A 21048-nucleotide genomic window follows, 5' to 3' on the forward strand; every position below is an offset into this window, starting at 1 on the left:
TCTCAAATTCAGAGAGAGAGTAAATTTTACAAATCTCCTCCAGCAGGCCATTCCACAATCTGGGGGCTACAGAAGAAAAGGTCCTCTGGGTAACAGTTGTCAGCCTAGTTTTGGCTGTCTGAAGTAAGTTCTCCCAATCAGGGCTGGTCAGTGGGGCCAGTTGGCATGGGCCTATGATTTTGAGGGGGCCTACTCAATGGTGCAAGAACGCTTGAATGGATTAGCAGTTTTGAACATTAACATTGACAAGGCAAAGTTGCTTGATTTTTCTGTTGATGATGATGAATTTGCCAGAAGAAAAGCACGTAAAGAATTTCTGAATGTGAAGAACTGATGTCTTACATACATCTTGAATAAAAGTGCTTGCCATTACCTTTTTTTATAAATCATTCTAGTTCATATGTATTTAGAAGTGATTAAAAAATACTTATGAAATGGGGCCTACATTTCCCATCTGGCCTGGGCCTATTACCAGCTTTGCCCGGCCCTGGCACCAATGGACAAGCATTGGAGCAGAAGAGATCTGCTGATAGCTACTTCTGCACTAGCTCGGACTCCAAAGCTAACACAATGACCCTAGATGTAATCTACCCTATGTGTTTTACTCGGTCCTATGAGCTGCTGGACTTTGCATTAAAAACACACATGCAAAGAAGAGGAAGGTATTTGGTACGAACAAGTTTGTATCTGGAATGCATGTTGGTTCAATTCTATTCCTCACAGTGATGTTCCTGGTGACTTAAACCCACCTCAAGCATTTGGTAACTGTGGTTATAGAACACTTGGTAGAGAGAGCCCGCACGTGGACTAGCCCCGCCCCTCGAACGCCAACACGCATACTGGCCACAGCCTCCTGCTGATGCGTGTTTGCAGCGAACCTACGCAAATACGGGTGGACGTGGGTAGGGGGCTATCATTGGGATCGCGACCCCGTGCCAATTTGTGTTTTCATCCCTGTGGAGCGGAGGCCCATACATCTGTACTCTTGCAGGCTCCCTTCAGTTCAGACTGAGGCCGAACACGTGGTGGCTGGAGGCATGGACGGCGCTTGCGTTGGGAGTCCAGGCGCGGCTGAAAAGCCCTTTCTCGCTACCGCCTTCACACGTTGAGGACTCGCGAGAACCCAACGCCTGAATAGAGCTTGTCTGCTGACGCCGTATACGCGGAGAGCGTGGTCCGCTACTGTCACATATAAGCGCGTACACCCGCACTGCTGCCTCGCCTACGTAGGTGGGGCGGGCAGAGAGAGATTAACTTCGCACTACCTGCCGCTAGGGCGCGCCAGTTGACCCGGAGTCCCTCTGAGGGGCGGAGGCGGAGGCGGGCTTCACTTCGTGCGGGAGCCACGGCTGCTGAAGATCGGGGAAGCTCTTTCCGCGGCTTCTCCAGACGCTCCGGCTCGTCCTCTCCTGCTCGTCCTCGGCATGCGAGCTCTGCGGGTTCGCCCTGCCTGGTTGCCGAGGTCTCTGCTCGTCCCAGGCCTCTAAACGCCTGATCGGAGCCGAGCGTCTCTTCGGCCGGCCTTGTGGAGGAAAGCTTCCCCGCTTCTTCCGTTGCTGCTGCACCATGTCTGGGACTCGGAGCTGCGACGCCAAGAAAGAGGCGCAGGTGGAAGGTGGCGGCTCGTACCTGGAAGAAGGGCAGTGCGACTCGGGCATCGGCTCAATCCGTTCTCTGCACAGCCAGCTTGGCGAAGGCGAGCCCCGATCTCCGTCAGCCCGAGGGCTCCCGTTGGACAAGGGTCCCGATCCGCCATGCATTGGCAAGGAGGGAGCAGCAGACGCGGATGAGAGGCTGGATTCTAGTTATGGCTCTTCGTCCCTCGTCGAGTCCTTGGCGGGGTGGGAAGGAGAGACCTCTAAGCCTAAAAATGAGGAGGTGGAGGAGGGAGGAGGAGGAGAAGAAGGAGCAGAGGAGAGGCTCTGGCAGCAACTGCTGGAGGCTTTTGCTTTCGTATCCGAGGACGGAGACACGTGAGTGACCACAATGCGTTCACACGAGCTGATAAAGGCAGAACTTCATGTTACGTGTTATTGGGCGGTTGTTTGTCCCTGTGTCTGTGTTTTAAAGAACAGCATCCCCGGAAGGCTGGGAACTGCACGGGAAATCTGCATTTTTGGAAAGGGAAGAGAAAAAGTCTGCTTAATCCTTTCCCTGTCACTTATTTGTGCAATCAGCCTTACGCTCTCCCCACAGTCACATGTGCATGCACGCTATCTGTGTGCTGGGGAATACCTGAAGGATGCAGAGAAAGGATGTGACTTTACTAATCGGGATGCATTTCAAAACTTAAAGGGACGCCTTAGACATGTCATGTTCTCTAAAATAAAGATGATCCATTGCCTATACAGGACTATCATGCCTTTGAGTTTGGGTAGGCCTTAGAACAGGGGAAACTGCTGCTTTGCAGGGTGTCAAACCATGTGTTTCGTCAATTGCAGTCAGACCTGCTGTGAGAGCCTGGCCAGGATGTATATGATGAAGTCAAAAACACATCTTTTGTCTCTTGCACACATTCCATTTCCTATAAAGCAGCTTTCTCTAATCTGATGCCCTCCAGATGTATTGGATTACAACTCTCATAATTCCCAGCCAGCATGGATAGAGGGCATTAGATTGGGGAAGGCTGCTTTACAGGAACACCTGACCCCACACCCCCTCTCCGTTAATGTAGGGTGGATATTGGGAAGAGGGGGGGGGTTGTAGAGGGGTTGTATTCCTCCCTTCACAACCTCCTGTGAGTTGTCTTCGCTCCAGGGTTAGAGTCCTTTTGTACTTTGGTGGGAATTGTTCAGTTACATATTCATATGATTGAAAATTTGGCTGTAAGATTCCCTATGGCTTGGAGTTACTGGTGTCCACCATTTTAATAACTTCATTCAAACAACAGACCTCTGGAGTAGGCAGGAGGAAGGAGACGAAGAGCTTGGAATGAATTGCCAAGGGTGTTCGAAGATCTGAGGTCTGACCCTAAATCATTCCTTTTCATCATTTCAGCTTTCTTGTAACTGAGATGTCATGGAGCATCCGAAAGCAATTCCAAAGCCATCTGAGCGTTGGCAAATTGCTCTGGTCCCATGCTTATGCTTCTCTTCGAAGCAAAATGCTTTTCACCTCCCCTATTTTTAATTTATTTATCTCTTAAAAAGAAGAGGTGAAATCAAGGCATCCAGTTTAGCAGTTGAGGCTTTTTATAGCCTCCTTTGTAGGTCTAGAGTGGGGGTGAGTCTGATGAGTGTAGTACTGTGAAAAGCCAACATCTTAATCCCTCATGACTCTTGCTTCTCTGATGTGGTACTACTAATTTCTCTCATGACCTCGTTCTGAGGCATCTGTTCCAAGTGAATGGCTTTATTGTTTTTCTGTAGCTTTTGGTTAACTGTTTTTCCAGTGGGGCAGTTATATATAAAATGTATATTTGGCGTGGGGGGTTCCTCCTCTTCATGATGGAAGCATAGTCTTCACTCTGCTCTTTGGTGCAATAAATCATGCACCGTCACTGGCCGTTACTTCCTTCTCCTCCTGCCTCCCTGATGAACCTCTTCTCTTTTTCCCAGCCTGCCTGTGCTTCCACTTTTCTCCTCAGCATTGGTGATCTAACTAACTAGACAATGATGGCAGCATGACCTATGTCCTGAGTTGATATGAAGTGGCAGGGTAAGGGACAACTTTGTGGAGAAGAAGCTGTGGTGGTGGTGAGACTTTGGCCCGCTAATGCTTTTCTCCCCAAATCCTCTGCCCTGAACTGCTTTTTTCCTGAATAGGTCTTGAAAACAGCTAGATGGGAGCTGGAGCAGGGGAAAAGCCAGAGGGCTGAGGAAGGGTTCTGACGCCTCCTTTTTTGCCTTCCCCCTTTCCGCACAGAATCGCAGTGGCAACCTGTGTTCTAAAATGCAGGTTTCCCACCATCGTGCCTAGTGACTGCTGACTAGTTTCACTGGCTCTGCCAACCTTCTGCCATGCTTCTGTAGCTATGGAGGAAGAACTCTCCTTTTGAAACAGAGGGTGGGGGAAAAGTTGCTAACCAAACATTTGCTTCTGGTGGTGATGGGGAAGCAAGAACATGCATGTTATTTTATAGACTCTTCTCCCACACTTGGGCATTCCTAGCTTGGAGGCGTGGGTGGGAGCCAGGGGTCTGTCCTTCAAGCAGGGACATTGCTAGGCGCTGTAGAGAGCAATCCTATGGTCCCCATAGCATGGCTTAGAAAGCCCCTTTCAAGGTTGGAGACTGCACTCCAACCTCAGGAGGGGGAGTTGGAGATTTGATCCCTGCTCCCTCACAGCTAGTACAAAGGGAACCATTCCAGTTGCCTCTCCCGGGTTAAACAATTGACCTTGGAGAAGGAGAAAAGGGGGGTATTTTGGTGGGCAGGGAGACCAGAGAGGCTAAGATACAATTTATCTTGAGCCTCCTTCCAGCCCTCTCTGAAGCATCCTTGGCACTAGTGGACACTCAGGGCTCTGGGGAACAGACCCAGGCAAAGTCCTCTTAGTAGGCCTAGCCATGCCCCTGCCTCCAGGAGTCCCTAGTTTAGGGGTGGGGAATGTGTGGCCCTTCAGATGTTCTTGGACTGCAATTCTTATCATCCCTCCCCATTGGCTATGCTGGCTAGGGCTAATGGGACTTGCAGTCCAACAACATCTGGAGGGCCTCATGCTCTCCATTCCTGCTTGGTGAGTCCAGCAGGGTTAGCCTTTGTCTCTTCCCAACCTTACACAGATTCCTCTTGCATGATGAATAATTTGTGTGAACCTGCATGTGCTTTCAAGAACAAAAGTTGGTCTATTCAAGCATATCACCTCTTTTTTGTTTCTCCTTTCGCTGGAAGAAGCAGTCCCTGGGCTCATGTCTTCAAGCTGAGGGTGCCTTGTGGGGCAAAGCTGGGATTTTTTTTTTATTTAATAGAGAAATTCACTATTTCTCAGCAGACTCCACTGGGCAATATCACTTCCTTGTAACAATTCTAATTATGAAAAAACAGAAGTTTGTTGCTTCAGATTTCTGCTTCCTGTTCTTTTTACAGCTGCCATTGGAGCTGGTTCTGGAGTGAATCAGTGCCCTGGTCCCCTTTGTCTTCTGATCACTCTAAAAAAGGGGGCAGCTGTGTTAGCTACGTGCAGCAAAACACACTCACAGGACGGGTTCACACATGCATACAATGCCAAGTGAATTGCCCTTCCGAGTTAGAATTTTCCTGTACCTCCAATGCAAATATTTCATATTATTTTATTTAAAATTTTCTCTTTTTTCTCTTTTTTTTTTAGGTATAGGTTTATTTTATTTTGTTTACTCTCTCTTCATTAAGAGGAGCTGACAAACTAAAAGAAAACACAATATAGAGTGGGATACAAATTGCCTTTGTTAAGCAAGCCAGAACCCCAGAATTATCATAGTTAAGTTAATCTTTGAACAAAAACATCTGCTTGCTTTGTAAGTCAACACCCTATGGAAAGAACACATATTAAATAAGTGCATATAAAAATCATGTCCACGGTAGCCTGTTGATCTCAGACAGAAATTGGCAATTTATCACCCACATCCACAGTTAAACTGAACCAAATGGAAACAAACTTCTATCGATGCTGCTATTAAAAAGCAACAAGTTTAGTGAATATCTCTGCCTTCCAACACCTACAAAATACACAAGATGTGTTGAGGTAAACAATGTCTATCGACTAGCCACAAACTATTAAAATAGCTCCTTGATCACCTATCTATCAACTCCTGTAATTTGTATCACAAAAGAATTTTAATGGAAATATGATCAAGAAATCAAACAATGTAGCTCCAACATGAGGCAAATTCTTCATGAATAGTGTGTTTAAATTCCACTGAAACCACATATATATAAATTATGCTTGGAGAAATATTCAGACCTTTTCCGTATTCACTCCCCTTCTAGTAGCATATGAAATATGAGGCATATTTTGGCCCAAATCCTTAATTCACGATATTTTATATAGTGATCAGTTTTGCTCTGTCTTTTTACTTTACATATATGGATTTATATTTGTCATTGATAGTACTGTTGACTTCAGAATTAGCATCTGTATTGATAGGCCTAGATCAATGTACAAAGTATTAGAACTAAAGGTGACCAGATACAGAAACATATTCATGAGACAGGTATATCAGCTTTCACCAAGAAATGCTAAGAAAACTAGCACTGGCATTTATTTTGCAAAGAACTAAATACTGAATAACACTCCTGCAGAAAAGGAGTACAGTATCCACTAAACAGGAAAAAATTACAAGTGAGGAAGAACCAATCCCAAGTTAAGGTTCGAGATAGTAAATATGTGCTGGCTTCAGTAACTCTGTAGGGAGAATCTTTCAGGCTTGTTTCAATTAATCAGGATGTACAATGTGTTGCAACATATAGTCTGGTAAGACATTTAAATCAAGAAATTAATTATGTTTTGTACTGACAATTTGAAATCACATTAAATACAGTGTTCAGAATAATGGCATTTTGATATTTTATTGACTGATTGGTCAGAGTATTTCTATTATGCAATAGATGGCAGTTCACAACATTACTGAGGCAGTCAGGAAAGTACTGCATCTATCTTGGGAATGATCCTGAAGATTTAACAAAATTGGTTAGTGCAAACGCTGACAAAGACATACATGCTTTTTCTAGTGTTTATTTTTTTCCACCTGCAAACTGTAGCAAAACATGATCAGCTTTATTATGCAGACAGGTATCCCTCTACATTATAGAGAATTTAGGCATGTATAAATAGAAGAGCTCTTTAGGAAAGGAAAAAAGACATCAAGAAATGAATAAAACCTTCAGTTTTGAACTCATAACTCCCATCAGTAATGGTTAAAATGATGTAGGTCATTCATTCCAAGAGATACAACAGCACCTTAAAGTGGCTGATCTATTTCTCCCAGTAACATTTTTCACATAACAATGTGTTAAAAGTTACAAATACTGATATGCACAAATAACAAATTCCTAAGAAAAATATGTACAGTACTGCAGCATAATGAATGTGATATCTGCAATAACTTAATATTAGCCAATTTTAATATACATGATACCATTAACATTCTCCTGCCACTGCACAAATTAAAAGATGTTACCACAGCCCCCTGTTTTGCACATTACCTGGTGTTCCTTGGTTTTAATACACAATGCAGGCTTTTTTTTATAAAGACTTCTTGTGTGTTTAAAGCTAAGGTCAGTGAAACAAGACAACAGTGCAAGAGGCGCAGAGATGTTATGTAATCACATAAGAGTTCTTTTAGGTAAAGTGTCTATAAGGCTATAAAAAAGGATTGGTTGATGAACTTCCTGATGGAAATTGCCCGGCTGGTGCACCGGCCATAAAAGGATTACTAGATACTCCAACAGCTGTAACTTGCCCAAATGGGGTTACTACTGGTTTTGCCTGCCCAAATGCAGCAAAGCCTGCACCATTAGGTTGCTGGGTGAAAGCAGCTTGAGGAAAGGCTGCCTGGCCTGGGAATGCAGGCTGTTGGAAGTTACCACTAAAGCTAGTAGGAAGACTGTATGAGGCTGTTGTTCCAAATCCTGCAGGCATGCTCATGGATGCTGTGCCAAATGTTGCTGCTGGTGCTCCTAAATATTCTTAGGCTGCCTTTTAGGGCTATGTCCTCACAAGGTGGCTTCGCTCATAAAAAATATAGAATCACAATGAAAACACAACTACTGTAAATATATATATAGCAGCATAAAAGATACCATTAAAAATCAATAACAATAAAACAGAAGGATAAGAACAACAGCAATAGATAGCAACATGTGACTCCGCACAATTTCATTAAAGCAAATAAAACAATTCAGCACCAGATCCATTAGCACCAGCAAAAGATACTTCTAAAGCAAAAACAATTTGGAATAAATAGGCCTTTAGGGTGTAATCCTGTATATGCATAGGATTTTACAGCCTTAAGATGCAATCCTATGGGATGAACCCTGGGTTCTTTCTGTGGTGTTAGAGTTTATCCACCTCTTCACACAGTTCTCCAGGTTCTACACACATGTTTGCTTTCCAGTCACAAACCTGTTCCTTTCCCCTTGCTTGGTTCCTGTCCAAATGTTCTGATTCTGCAAGCTTCACTATTTTACTTGGGGAATAAACTCAGAGAATTCTATAGCTGTATGTACATTTGTGTAACTTGTATGAGGTTCTTCCGAATGCAGAATTTTTGGAGGACTATCTTGGTCCAGATAGTCTAGATTTCCTGGAAATGAAGCTGTATGTCCTATTCTGGTTGTAGTCCATCCCTGTGGCTGACTGTATTGGGCTCCTTGGAGGAAGAGGGATATAAAGGTAATAAATTAAATAAACCCTCTTTGAATGGTGCATGAAGCATCTATTAGCGAGTGTATTGGGGATTCTCCTTTACTTAAGATGAAGTATCTGTAAGAGGACAGTTGGTTAACAGTGGACAAGGCAGAAGACTGTTGTGAAGATAGAAAATGGGAAGGTCAGTGAGTTGACCACTAGGCAGAGTGAACCCGCTGTCTTAGGCTACTGATTTTGGGCCTAATGAAAGGACAGCAAATAGTTTTGTTTTATTGTATTTTTACTCCCAGGGATGGGCGCTTGTGGAATTTTCTTCTTTGGGTGCCAAAATAATTTGTTCAGCCTTGAGTACTCTGCATTTTGACTGAGGGTGAGGGGTACCATTTGCTGTTCCTCAGGCAGTTAAATGTCTTGGGGCAACCTTGGGAGAAGATATCAGTGGCTTCTGAGATCCCAATGATGAGTACGTCTTCTAATCTGGCTGATCTCTCCTGTTTCTAAGGAGGGATGTAGAAGTCTATTTGAATATGGCTGCCATTTTGCTTCGCTTCACGCAGAGGACTTGAGTGCGTAGCCTTTGTTTAGTGAAGCATGGGATTCCCCCTCTCCCCCATGCCCCAGCCTGTACTGCAGCTACAGAAACTGTGTGGAAACTATTGTAGCTATTTTGGTAGTGTCAAATGTGTGTGGGAGGCAGATGCAGCAGGGAAGCCTTGCTCTGTGGCATGTCACTCTCCTGACTGATGGGAAATCACGTGTCAGTGACTTCTAGACTGCTTGTTGAATAGAGATACAAAGGTTCATGAGTTTATTTAAATGTAGTCCTGTGTGTCGGTGGGTGGGTTACTCTTCACAGGTGCTGCCTGTGGGTGAGCACTAGTTAAAACTGCTTAAGTTTTCATGCACTGCCAGGAACAGCTACATCAGCCTCCTCCATCCTCCAGATGTGTTGGACAACAACTCCCACCATCCTCCAGCCAGTTCAACACATATGGAAGGTATCAGGTTGGAGGAGCTGATGTAGCTGTTGAAGATGCTCCTGCCTAAGTCTGCCAAACATTTAGGATCAGGAGGCTGAGAGAGCTGATACAGTAGAGCTGCATGCATGCATCAATTAGATCAGATAAATGCATTAAAAACTTCCTGAATCTACCAAATCCGAGAGTAATCCCAGAGTAATTGGGCAACACACTTTTTAAAAGAGGTTTTTTTTAGATGGAATACCAGATGGCAGGCTCCATTTCAGATGAGACACAGGAGGGAATGCCTCTTCTAAGAGATGCCTGCTGCAACAGATACCCATGCATTGGCCAGGCTCACACACAAAGGTCTGGTTCAGACAACACGCTAAACCATGCTGCTTAACCACAAAATGGTTAAGGGATTCCCTTAACCATTTTGTGGTTAAGTAGCATGGTTTAGCGTGTTGTCTGAACCAGGCCAAAGACAATCTAGGGATTAAAAACAACAACACCTGGATTATTATGAAAGAGCCAGCCTTCTAGTCATTGTGGCTGAGTGTTCCCACTTGGCTTTTCCAGTGAGAGTAGCTAAATAAGATAAAGGGTTATAAACAACCCTGATTCCACTCTGACTTGTCGATGGAGAGAGAAGGCAGAATTCCAGGTTTGGACAGTATGCTAAACAACCCAGGGACAAATAATTATTTAGCAGCTCCTGGTGGCAGTGAGACAATGTGACTAGCATTCACAGCAACCCAGGGTTTAAAAACAAAGTGTTATATTGTTGTAGATATATGTGAATTGACTCAGATCTAATCAATTGATGAATCCATGAGTTGATTACCATTAACTTTCTTGACTAAGATTTCTTTAATTGGGTGATTGTTCTCTTATTCAGTGATGGTATATACAGAAGGACCTCAAGCAAACTTTGCACACCTGATTTCTTTAGGGCTCAGTCCTATGCATGTTTAGACAGAAAAAAAGCCCTTCAACTCCCAGCATTCCCCAACCAGCCATGGGGTTGTAGGACTTTTGTTGTAAGACTTTTTTCTGTCTAAACATGCATAAAGTTGCACTCTTACAGTGGAACTTGTGCAGAAAACCCACCCATGAGATGATGGTTGTTGTGTTCAGAGAACCCCATGTGGCTTCTCTAGCATAGTTTCCAAGTTAGGTTTATGATGCATTCTGGAAAGGTTTGTAGTGTATATTTTGGGCTCTTTTGGAATTTGTGATCCTTCAGTGGAGAACAACCTGGATGTTGTCCTATGTGTAGTTATTTTATTTTTTAATTTTAAGTATTTTTATGCCACCCCTATTTTTCTTCCTTTCTTCGCCTTCAGAAAAAAACACAGAAATTTGGGGGAGAAATATTAAACACTTTTTAAAGCATTTATTTATTTATTTATTTATTTATTGCATTTCTATACTGCCCAATAGCCAAAACTTTCTCGGCGGTTCACAAAATTAAAGCTTTAGAATCACTTTGTTACTTTAGGGACATAAAAAAGTATTATGTATACCTTGGTTTCCTCATAAAATTATCATTAAAATTAAAAGCATTTAAAAGTAAATGCACTTAGTAAATTTGCAATTGTTGCCAGTTAAACTATCATTTTAATTTTAATAGACCAAACATGCTAATTTTATGAGCAAACCAAGTTATATATGATACATTTTAGGAACTTCAGGAAATGGTCCCTGAAATATCTGACTAATTGTAGAAGCCAGAAAAAGCAGGAAGAGCTGGAGGCAGAAGAAGTCTAGTGTACAGCATCTGTTATAGAAGGCTTATTTTGGTGGTGTGTGGTGGTGGTGGTGAGATAGCCTACAGTGGCCCTGTTCAGAAGACACCTTAAACCACGGCTTATTTACCATGGTTAAAGCCATGGTTTAAGGTGTCTTCTGAACAGGGCCAGTGTTTCTGTCATACATTGGTTTTAGAACTATACGTATTGCCTGCTACAGCATCTCACCAGGAGAAACAAAGGATTCTACAGAACAAAACCCAAACTATCAAGAATTTTCTTCACAAATGGTGATTCTAGTCACATGTTGGGAAAGTGAGCATGCCTTGCAGCATCCTTAAATGTCTTATCAAGAAAAGATAAATTAGATCAATAATTTTAATTAGCAATGGAATAAATAACAATGCTAAGTTCTTATCCAAGTGATTAAAAAATCATCCCCCCTCTCCACAGCTTCAAAATTTCCAGACATTTTACAACTGTAGTATTACATAAAAATCTTCCTATTGTGTAGTTTTTATTTATTTATTTTATATTTTACATTTTTATACCGCCCAATAGCCGAAGCTCTCTGGGCGGTTCACAAAAATTAAAACCATAATAAAACAACCAACAGGTTAAAAGCACAAATATAAAATACAATATAAAAAGCACAACCAGGATAAAACCACACAGCAAAATTGATATAAGATTAAAATACAGAGTTAAAACAGTAAGATTTAAATTTAAGTTAAAATTAAGTATTAAAATACTGAGAGAAGAAAAAGGTCTTCAGCTGGCAACGAAAGGAGTACAGTGTAGGCGCCAGGCAGACCTCTCTGGGGAGCTCATTCCACAACCGGGGTGCCACAGCGGAGAAAGTCCTCCTCCTAGTAGCCACCTGCCTCACTTCCTTTGGCAGGGGCTCACGGAGAAGGGCCCCTGTAGATGATCTTAAGGTCCGGGCAGGTACATATGGGAGGAGGCGTTCCTTCAAATACTTTAAAAAAATATTTGGTTGGGGGGAGAGGAGTAAAGGCTGGTAGTGATATATGAACACCTTGTCTTAAAGAGCAGTCCTATGCCCCCCCTAGACAGTGCCTAAGGGGCCATAGGATAGTTCAGAGTCGGTGCTCCGACCTTGGACCCAGGAGTCCAAGCTCCCCTCCCCCTTCGGCTGGTTTGCCAGCTATGATTGTCTTGCTGTGGTAACCTTTGGCAACCTCCCAGTTGGATAACTGTAATGCGTTATATGTGTGGCTTCGCTTAAAGATGATCTGGAAACTTCAGCAAGTACAAAATGCAGTTGCCAGAATTTTAATGTGTACAGCTTAGGTGGAATCATGATACACCAGTTCTCAAGTAGCTACATTGCTGCCTATTTATTTCCTAGCCCAGTTAAAGGTGCCAGTACTTACTTTTAAAGACCAGCATAAAGGCCTGGTTCAGACAACACGCTAAACCATGCTGCTTAACCACAAAATGGTTAACGGAATGCATTGACCTTAATACATTCCATTAACCATTTTGTGGTTAAGCAGCATGGTTTAGCGTGTTGTCTGAACCAGGCCAATGTGTTGCTAACCAGCATACAAACTGCAATACTGAATGATAAACATAAATGGGGTAAATGATTTATAGAAACATTTTATATAATGTCATAATAGAACCACAATATATTTACAATATAACAGAAGGTTGTTAACAATACCAGGAATGTGATATTTAGTGCTCCAACCACACAAAGGAAGTTTATAATTGCGGGACGCTTGATAAATAATGAAACATAAAGTTGTTCGCAGTTAAACAAAAAATATAGTTGCGAGAAGCTTGATAAGAAACTTGTTTTACTTGATTAAACAAAAGTAGCTACTCTGAAGTAGCTACATCACTGCCTATTTACTTCATAGCCCTGTTAAAGGTGCCAGTGCTTACATTTAAAGACTGAAATGGCTTGGGACCCAAATACCTGATGTAGCGAATCTCTCTATATTAGCCTTCCCATGTCTTAAGAACTTCAGGTGATGCTCTCCTCCAAGCATCCTCATTAGAGGAAGTATGTTATGTGTCAACAAGGGAGAGAATCTTCACCTCTATAGGCTTACAACTAGGGTTGGCATTGCAATATTTTCAGTTCCAGACCAAAACTAAAGACGGTACTGTACATTCTGGTAACTTTGAGGCTCAACTTCTGCAATGCGCTCTACATAGGGCTACTTTTGTGCCTAGTCCGGGAACTTCAATTAGTTCAAAATATGGCAACCAGGTTGGTCACCGGTACACCTAGGGGGGACACATTACACCAGTTTTAAAATCTCTTCACTGGCTGCCAATTAGTTTCTGGGTGAAGTATAAAGCGTTGGTTATTACCTTAAAGCCCTACATGGTTTGGGTCCAGGCTACATGCGGGATCACCTTCTCCCATACAATCTGCCCCACGCACTCAGCTCCTCTGGGAAGAATCTACTTCCGTCTCCCAAAATTAGGCTGACAAGTATTACCCAGAGGACCTTCTCTTCTGCTGCTCCCAGATTGTGGAATGGGCTGCCAAAGGAGACTCATCAACTTAATAGTCTTTTAGCATTTAAGAAAGCTATAAAGACTGATCTATTCCAGCTGGCCTATCCAGTGGAATGTTAGGATGTTTTAATAATGTGTACTATGTTTTAAATTCAGTTTTATGTATTTTATACATAACTGTTGTTCCCTGCCTCAATCCAAATGGAGAGGCGGATAAGAAATAAATTATTATTATTATTGTTATTGTTATTGTTGTTATTATTAGCCCAGACATTCTAAGTCAAGTTTATTGGTTAGTCCATTTTTGATTGGTTTAGCTGGCCCTCAGCTGTTTTGTTATGAAGATGTTTTTTATTGTTATTGATTATTCAATTTTTATATGACTAGCTCTGGTCATATACATTAGAAACCACCCTGGTATCCAGAAGGATGAAGGGTAATTTTAAGATATTGAATAAGAAAATAATAATAATAATAATAATAATAATAATAATAATAATAATAGGTATTCTGCCTTTCACAAATTGGTGCATGCAGAATTAGTTTGTTCACTTCTTCACACCTTAAATTACCCAGCAATGTGAGTCCTACTCATAAGAAAGCATGCAATGTTTATTATGTGTGAACTGCCCAGAGAGCTTTGACTATTGGACAGAATAGAAATTTAATAAATAAAGTGATGGAGATGAGTCTGAAAAAATAAGCAAATCAATTGTGGTGTCAGCCTTAACACTTAAGCCTTCTAAGCTTATAACATTATCTATGTACAGCCTCCACCAACCAGGTGCCCTCCAGATGTGTTGGACTACAACAGGCGTCATGTCCAGCCAGCATGGCCATTGCTGGCTAGGGGTGATAGGAGTTGTAGTTGTAGATGTATTGATCTGGAGGCACCAGGGCGGGAGGGCCTGTATCTTAGGTACCCTCTTCCAAAGTAAGAACTTTCTTCCCAGAGACCTAGGGCTCATCTATACCTAGAGCCATTTTGAGAGGGGGGAGGGAAGATTGCAAAGTTTTCTGCTACAGCGATCGTCCCTCACAGGGCACATACCAGTGAGTTTGCCCGCAATATAAGGAGAGCCTTTCCGGGGCATTTTTTTTAATGATTCCTGACGCTTGCACAAGAGCAGAGTTGCAATCCTGCAAGAAGAGTTTTTTTAAAAAACAACAACACACACACTCAGTGCTGAAAGACCCCGAGACCCATCCAGAACGTGTCGACAGTGCTCTCCCCCTCACCCCTGAGACCCATGGGCTCACTCCGCACATCTGGTTGCCTGTTTCCTGAGCCCCGCTACTTGCGAGGAACAGGAACAGCTTCACGAGGCGAGGGCACACTAGCTGTGCACCTCGGGATTTTTGCGAAAGCAGGGGGGAAAACTGCATAAAAAGCTGTCATTGATATCCTGGAAAAACTGAGGTGTCGTCCCTAGATCACCACGGGATTTGCTGTGCGTCATGTGGCGCGGTAGGAACGACCTCAATACTATTCTGGAATAAATGGCTAGTGTGGATCAGGCCCTGGTTTGCACATAGTTAGACGGCACTGTAGGTGAATTTGCCATGGGGCTTTTCGTTACATCAGTTGTTGCCATTTCGAATATTTGGGCTGCAGTGGGGATACACCGTAGCTTGTCATTACATGCAGACTCAGTGAAGAAGGGCTGCTGGGGTGGTTGACAAGCCAACTAGAACCCATGGGATGTTTAAGGGCTGAAGTAGCTTGTTAACCACCCAAACAACTCACCATTGCCAGGTTAGCATGTAATTTCAAGCTGTGGCTTGATTATTCAAAATGGTGGCCAGCACCATAATGTAAAACCCCATGGGGGAATTCACCCACAGTGGCTTTTCATTACATGCGAACAGGGCCAGATTATCTAGCCATGTGAAAGTTCCAGGTACCCTCCACAGGTGTTTATCTTTGATTGGCCCATATGATCTTTATTCTTTGCAAAACCTGATGGAAAAGTCCCACAGAACCAAAAGAATGGTGGTAGCATTAGGCACATGATATACTCTGTGAGCCCCTGCCAAAGGAAGTGAGGCAGGTGGCTACTAGGAAGAGGGCTTTCTCCACTGTGGCACCCCGGTTGTGGAATGAGCTCCCCAGAGAGCTCATTCTCTTTGGCGCCTACACTGTACTGCTTTCATCGCCAGCTGAAGACCTTTTTATTCACTCAGTAGTTTAACACTTAATTTTAACTTAAATTTAAATTTTACTGTTTTAACTCTGTATTTTAATCTTATAATCAACTTTGCTGTGTGGTTTTATCCTGGTTGCGCTTTTTATACTATATTTCGTAATTGTGTTTTTAACCTGTTGGATGTTTTTTGTGGTTTTCATTTTTGTGAACCGCCCAGAGAGCTTCGGCTATTGGGCGGTATAAAAATGTAATAAATAAATAAATAAATAAATAAATAAATAAAATTCTTTGCAGGGTAGATGGGGAAAAAGCACACTTACAAGATAAAACCATTGTCCTTGTGGGCAGGAACGATTCCCATGCCGTCCCTTTCAGATAACCTAAAATAATCCATCCGCACCCCCTGCTATAATCAGGTCACCTGCTATGTAATTAACTGAATAGTCAGGGGAGAAAGGTATACAAAATTATCAGAAGGCTGAGGAATTGAAACAGCAGGAAGCCACCATAACTTATTTTCCCTCTGTGATTGTACAAACCTGGTCATCTTCCCCATTGGCTCATAGCTGGATTCCTATACTGAATGCAGGGCTGTCATAGAGAAGAAAATGGATTTACTTACTTGTTGCATTTATACCCTGACTTTCCTCTAGAGAGCCCAAGGTGGCATATATGATCTTGCTCTCCATTTTATCCTCACAACAACCCTGTGAGGTTGGTTAGGCTGAGTGTCAGTTTGCTCAATCAGCTTCAATGGCTGAGTAGGGACCAGAACCCAAGTCTCCCCAATCCTAGTCTAATACTCTAACCACTACACCACACTGGCTCTCAGGTCCCTGCCTTTCCTCAGTATTCTCAGCCATGCAGTGAACCACTCAGCATGGACATTTGTCAAGGTGCTGTCTGTACATCTTTGTTAAAGGCAGCCTATCATTATGGGAGTAGCATTCCGACACATCTCGGGTGGGTGGGGCATCAGGTTGGGGAATGCTGAAGTAGAGAAATTCATGGGACTTGGAATTCTGAGGCTTAGATCTGGTGCCTGTTTCATCGTTTAGATTAAGTGGATGGCACTCTTAGCCTCAGTTTCCCATCTCTAATATTGCAGTGTTGATGTAGCACCTGGTATACAGAAAGGTTGTAGGAGTTTACTGCGATGATGAGGCCAAAGAATGTTGTGCATGTTATTTAGATAACTTTCTGTTTGCTATTGGACCATGTCAGCACTGCCTTATGTACTTCTTGGCTGGGGAGATGGAAAGAAGAGGGAGAAATTGCATTAGTAGTTTTTGTGCAGCCAAGATTTTAGTGCTGGGGCTCTCCTGTCTTTCTCCTCTAGCTGCACCACCACATTTGGGAGGGAGGAATTACAGCTTTAACCTTGGCCTGGTGGGAATAGGGTTATTCCCTGACAGGTGTGTACTCAATAGTTCTGTGAAGTGTGGAGAGTACAATGTAAAATCCAGGCCAAGCCAAGTAAATACCAGCTGAAGCATTCCTCCCCACCCCTTCTAGCCTCATGACATGCATGATCAGGGACTTCCCATTTAGACACAAAAATATCCCCACTCTTGTGTGTGTAAGTGCATATTGCTCTTTGTGGTGATTCGGTAGACTTAGTACTTCCATGAATCATGCCCAGTGCTGTGTATGCTCCGTGCTTCAGATAAGTGAATGAAAATTCTGCACCAAGATAACCTGAGTTCTGCTCCAAGAAAGCTACTTTTCCAGCCAGTAAAGACTAGAAACATAACCTTTATTTCTTAACAAAATCTTTGATTCTCACTTAATGCCTTCTGCACTTGGAACCAAATTTTGTGCTTGTGGAAAGCACACAGCCCTTGCTCATGCCTGCGACATGGCATTTATGAGAGATGCTCTCAGCTGACAAAATTCCAATGCTTCTGTGTTAAAAAATAAATCACTGGGTTGACAATATTATGTAGTGTGTCATTCATTTTTTATTTATTTTTTTACTGAAAAAGGGGTGTGTCCTTCAGCTGATTACAGGCAGTCCAGCCCCTAATATTCATTCAGTAGCTTGTAGCTGGCAGGTGTCCATTTAACATCCTGTTCATGGGGATTTCTGAGTCCTGGTCTACATATTCAGCAAAATGAGGTGGTGGTATCCACTTGAGGTTGAAGTAGGGGCTGCCACTTTTTAAACTGCCCATATTTAAATGAAACCTCCCTGAAAGCTAGCATGTTGGGGTGAGAGATTCTAGTATATCCCATTCCCTGATATCCTGGTTTTCTATTTGTAGAGTGTGCTTTTTTTAACACAAGGAAGCATTTAAAAATATGATTTATTGGTCACCTGCAGTTTGAAGTGGAGTAGACCATTCTACCATCTCATTCTGCTCCATATGTAGACTACCCTACATTACCTTTGCAGTGGGGGAGCTGCTACTGTTATTTTGTACCGTACCATCAGTGGGTGCTTTACAGAGTTAAGTAGACAAAATAAGACTCACCCGTCCTACAAAAGAGCTTATAATCTAACCACGTGCTTTGGTCCCACACCCATCTGTTAAACTATGAAGAAATGGGAACCACGTAGGACAGGTGCCATGGCTTGGTTCCTCCTTATCATGCATTACGTGAGTGACTTGGGACCAGTACCTCCCATTCTGAAAAAGTGAGATTTGAGTCATTCCCCCCTCCCAGGTAAAGTAAATTTTTGGAAGACTTTTTCAGTTTAACTGTTAAAACTGAGAGGCTGTTTGTTGTCTGAAAATCTTTCTGAAGCTTGTGATGGCCCTCCCTCACTCTAGAGTGGAAATGGCTGTCTTTGCTAGCAGTTGTAGGGAATTTTTTGGGGAAGTGGCTTGGGAAGAATCCCAGAGAATTCTGTTTTTTCTCACGCAGTTAAGCTTCGCTCTGGCAGATAAAAACAGCATCGGTTAAAGTTCAATCCAGCTTGCCTTGGAAAGTCCCAGCTCCTAAGGGCTTTTATCTGCTGCATACTAGCTAGGAAGGAAGGATGATACACCTCTAGCCACACTGATCTCCAAGGATAAGCTGAGCAAAAGTGTGCAAACGAGCAAGTGAAACTGTAGCCACCTGGCACCAGCCAGGGCATGATAGCTGAGAACAGGGTTAGACAACCTAATGCCCTCTAGTTGTAGTGGTCTACAATCTCATTATCCCTGCCAGTCATGCTGGCTAGGAATGATGGGGGCTGTAGTCCAAGACCTCTGGAAGACACAAGCTTAGGGAAGGCTGCCTTAGATGCTGTGAGCTCTGCTAAACCTAAGAGGGAGCAATGCTATGCCCCCCACCCCAGACATAGGCTTAGGATAGTTCAGTTTCCTGGCTCCAAGGACTCTGACCTTGGAGCCAGCAAAGCTCGCTCCCTCCCCTCCCTCTCATAACCAGCACAGAGAGAACTGGCTACCTATCTGTGCTTGGAAAATGGAGTGGAGATGGGGGAAAGGGGTCATTTCTGGGGGTGGGATGGGGGTAAGTCCAGGGCTGCCTCAGCCTCCTTCTCTCCCTCCGCCTTGAGGTTCCATCTTGCAGGGTGGCTGGAGGGCAGAGTTGAAGATTGCCTCTGCTGTCATCCCATCCTGCACTGAATACTCGTTAGCTTCCAAATTCAGAGGCTGCTGGGTATCCACAGAGGATTGCACACTAAATGACAAAATGTATTGCCAAAGTACTGGAATTTATCGTGCACATTTTATCTTTTTATATTTTTTTTAATAATGCTGCTCATAATATTTAGAGTGCTTTCTGTACAAGTAATAAATTATAATAATATAACAGCTGAAAGCAAATGTTGGTTTTGTGGATTAATTACTTGAATGTTACTGCCCTTTCTAGAGTCTCCACTTCAAACTAGATTCTCCATCCCTACTATTTATTTATTTATTATTTATTTATTTATTACATTTTTATACCGCCCAATAGCCGAAGCTCTCTGGGCGGTTCACAAAAATTAAAACCACAGTAAAACACCCAACAGGTTAAAACACAATTACGAAATACAGTATAAAAAGCGCAACTATAGAGTTTCCTGTACCATGTGATTGTGAACCAAGGAGCTTGTGCCAACGTTGTGAACCATTCTTTTCAGATAGGAGATGTAGGTTGAAAATAGGGTCCCTCCCTGAGACTTGAGGGTGGTCTAATGGAGGGATCACCTCTTGTGAGGTATGCATTTGTTATTGTGCCTCTAGTAAGCCAGGTTTTGTATTGTTCAAAACCCTGTCAAACCTGTTGAACCAGAAGCAGTGGTGGGACTCAAGAGAGGGTTAAACTATGTTAATCAGTTGCAGGAAAAATAATAGATGAGCCTTGTGGCACTGTAAGGACTAACAAATGTATTCTGGCATAAGCTTTTGTGGACGCTGTTCGTTTCCTCAGATACGTGAAATGTTAACCTCAAATTGGCAAATTAATAGTACACATGCAGGTAGTTAGGGAATTTGAACTGTGTGGTCAAAAGAAATGTAAATGCAAAAAGCACCATTTGGACTAGAGGCTTCTCTCAAACCACATTCACTTCTTTAATACTATTGTCTGTCTTTTAGTTAAGGTACTAATTAGGAATTTACTGAATCTGTGAAGCTTGATAGCTCAGATCTAAGGTCTTGCAAAGTATGAATATGGAGACCAGTTGCAAAACTTGCAGATCTTGTAGGGGAAGCAGAATCGTGGTTTTTAAAATGTTTTGCTTCTCGCAGTTTGTTTCAGCCACTTTTGTAAATAACCATTTGCTCCATTGCCTTGTCAGGAAAGTTTGTGTTAAACCATAAGGGTTAATTCTATTTCTTTTTCCTTTGTCAAATGACAACATACGTTTGCGTGGGCAGGAGGGCATTAAAGTTTTCAGTGATCTAGTAACTTAATTGCAAAGCTAAGGTTTTGGGCAGGCTTATCTTGTTTAAGAAACCACAACAAAAGTGAAAATTGTCTGTGGGGCATCCTTAAAATCAGGTGCTTCCCACCAAGACTAGGAGGTTTGGGGTCTATTCTATTCCATTCAAACATTTATGGTAGTAACTTCCATGAAGACCGGACTTATAAAGGCAGGGAAACATACTCCAGCCTTTCCACACAATTTCCTGTTTCTGTTGCCATGTTCACTGGTTCCAGTTTCCCATGGATCATCTGCAGTTTTACTGGCGTGCTATATATAGAAACTGGCACCACTTTAAACACCCTTTACATATGAACGGAAGGCCTGTTGAGGTGGCTTGCAGCCTGGTTCTAACACGTTTATTCAGAAGTATAATTGCCAACTTTTTTTTTTTTAAAAAAAATCCTCCTAATTTTGTTATTTTTAAACCAGCCTTGTAACTGTGCCTTCAACATGAGATGGAAATGTAGACCGTCGGAGGTGAAGCTTTAGGGGCTGGTAAAGTAATGGCAAATATACTCTGAAGTAAAAAACACACA

At 42.7% G+C, this 21048-nt stretch overlaps 1 protein-coding gene across 1 annotated transcript in view; it reads left to right on the forward strand.

The window, feature by feature from the left end:
• Positions 1 to 1347: 1347 nt before the first annotated feature.
• NFKBIE (NFKB inhibitor epsilon) overlaps positions 1348 to 21048 on the forward strand; it is a 30163-nt gene continuing 10462 nt past the window's right edge. The window contains exon 1 of the mRNA XM_063124209.1: positions 1348 to 1973. Within this exon, the coding sequence (XP_062980279.1) occupies positions 1567 to 1973 (407 nt within the window). The 5' untranslated portion in view covers positions 1348 to 1566. The remainder of the gene's footprint in view (positions 1974 to 21048) is intronic.

The sequence above is a fragment of the Elgaria multicarinata genome, chromosome 4, assembly GCF_023053635.1.
Source record: "Elgaria multicarinata webbii isolate HBS135686 ecotype San Diego chromosome 4, rElgMul1.1.pri, whole genome shotgun sequence".
Classification (NCBI taxonomy): domain Eukaryota; kingdom Metazoa; phylum Chordata; class Lepidosauria; order Squamata; family Anguidae; genus Elgaria; species Elgaria multicarinata.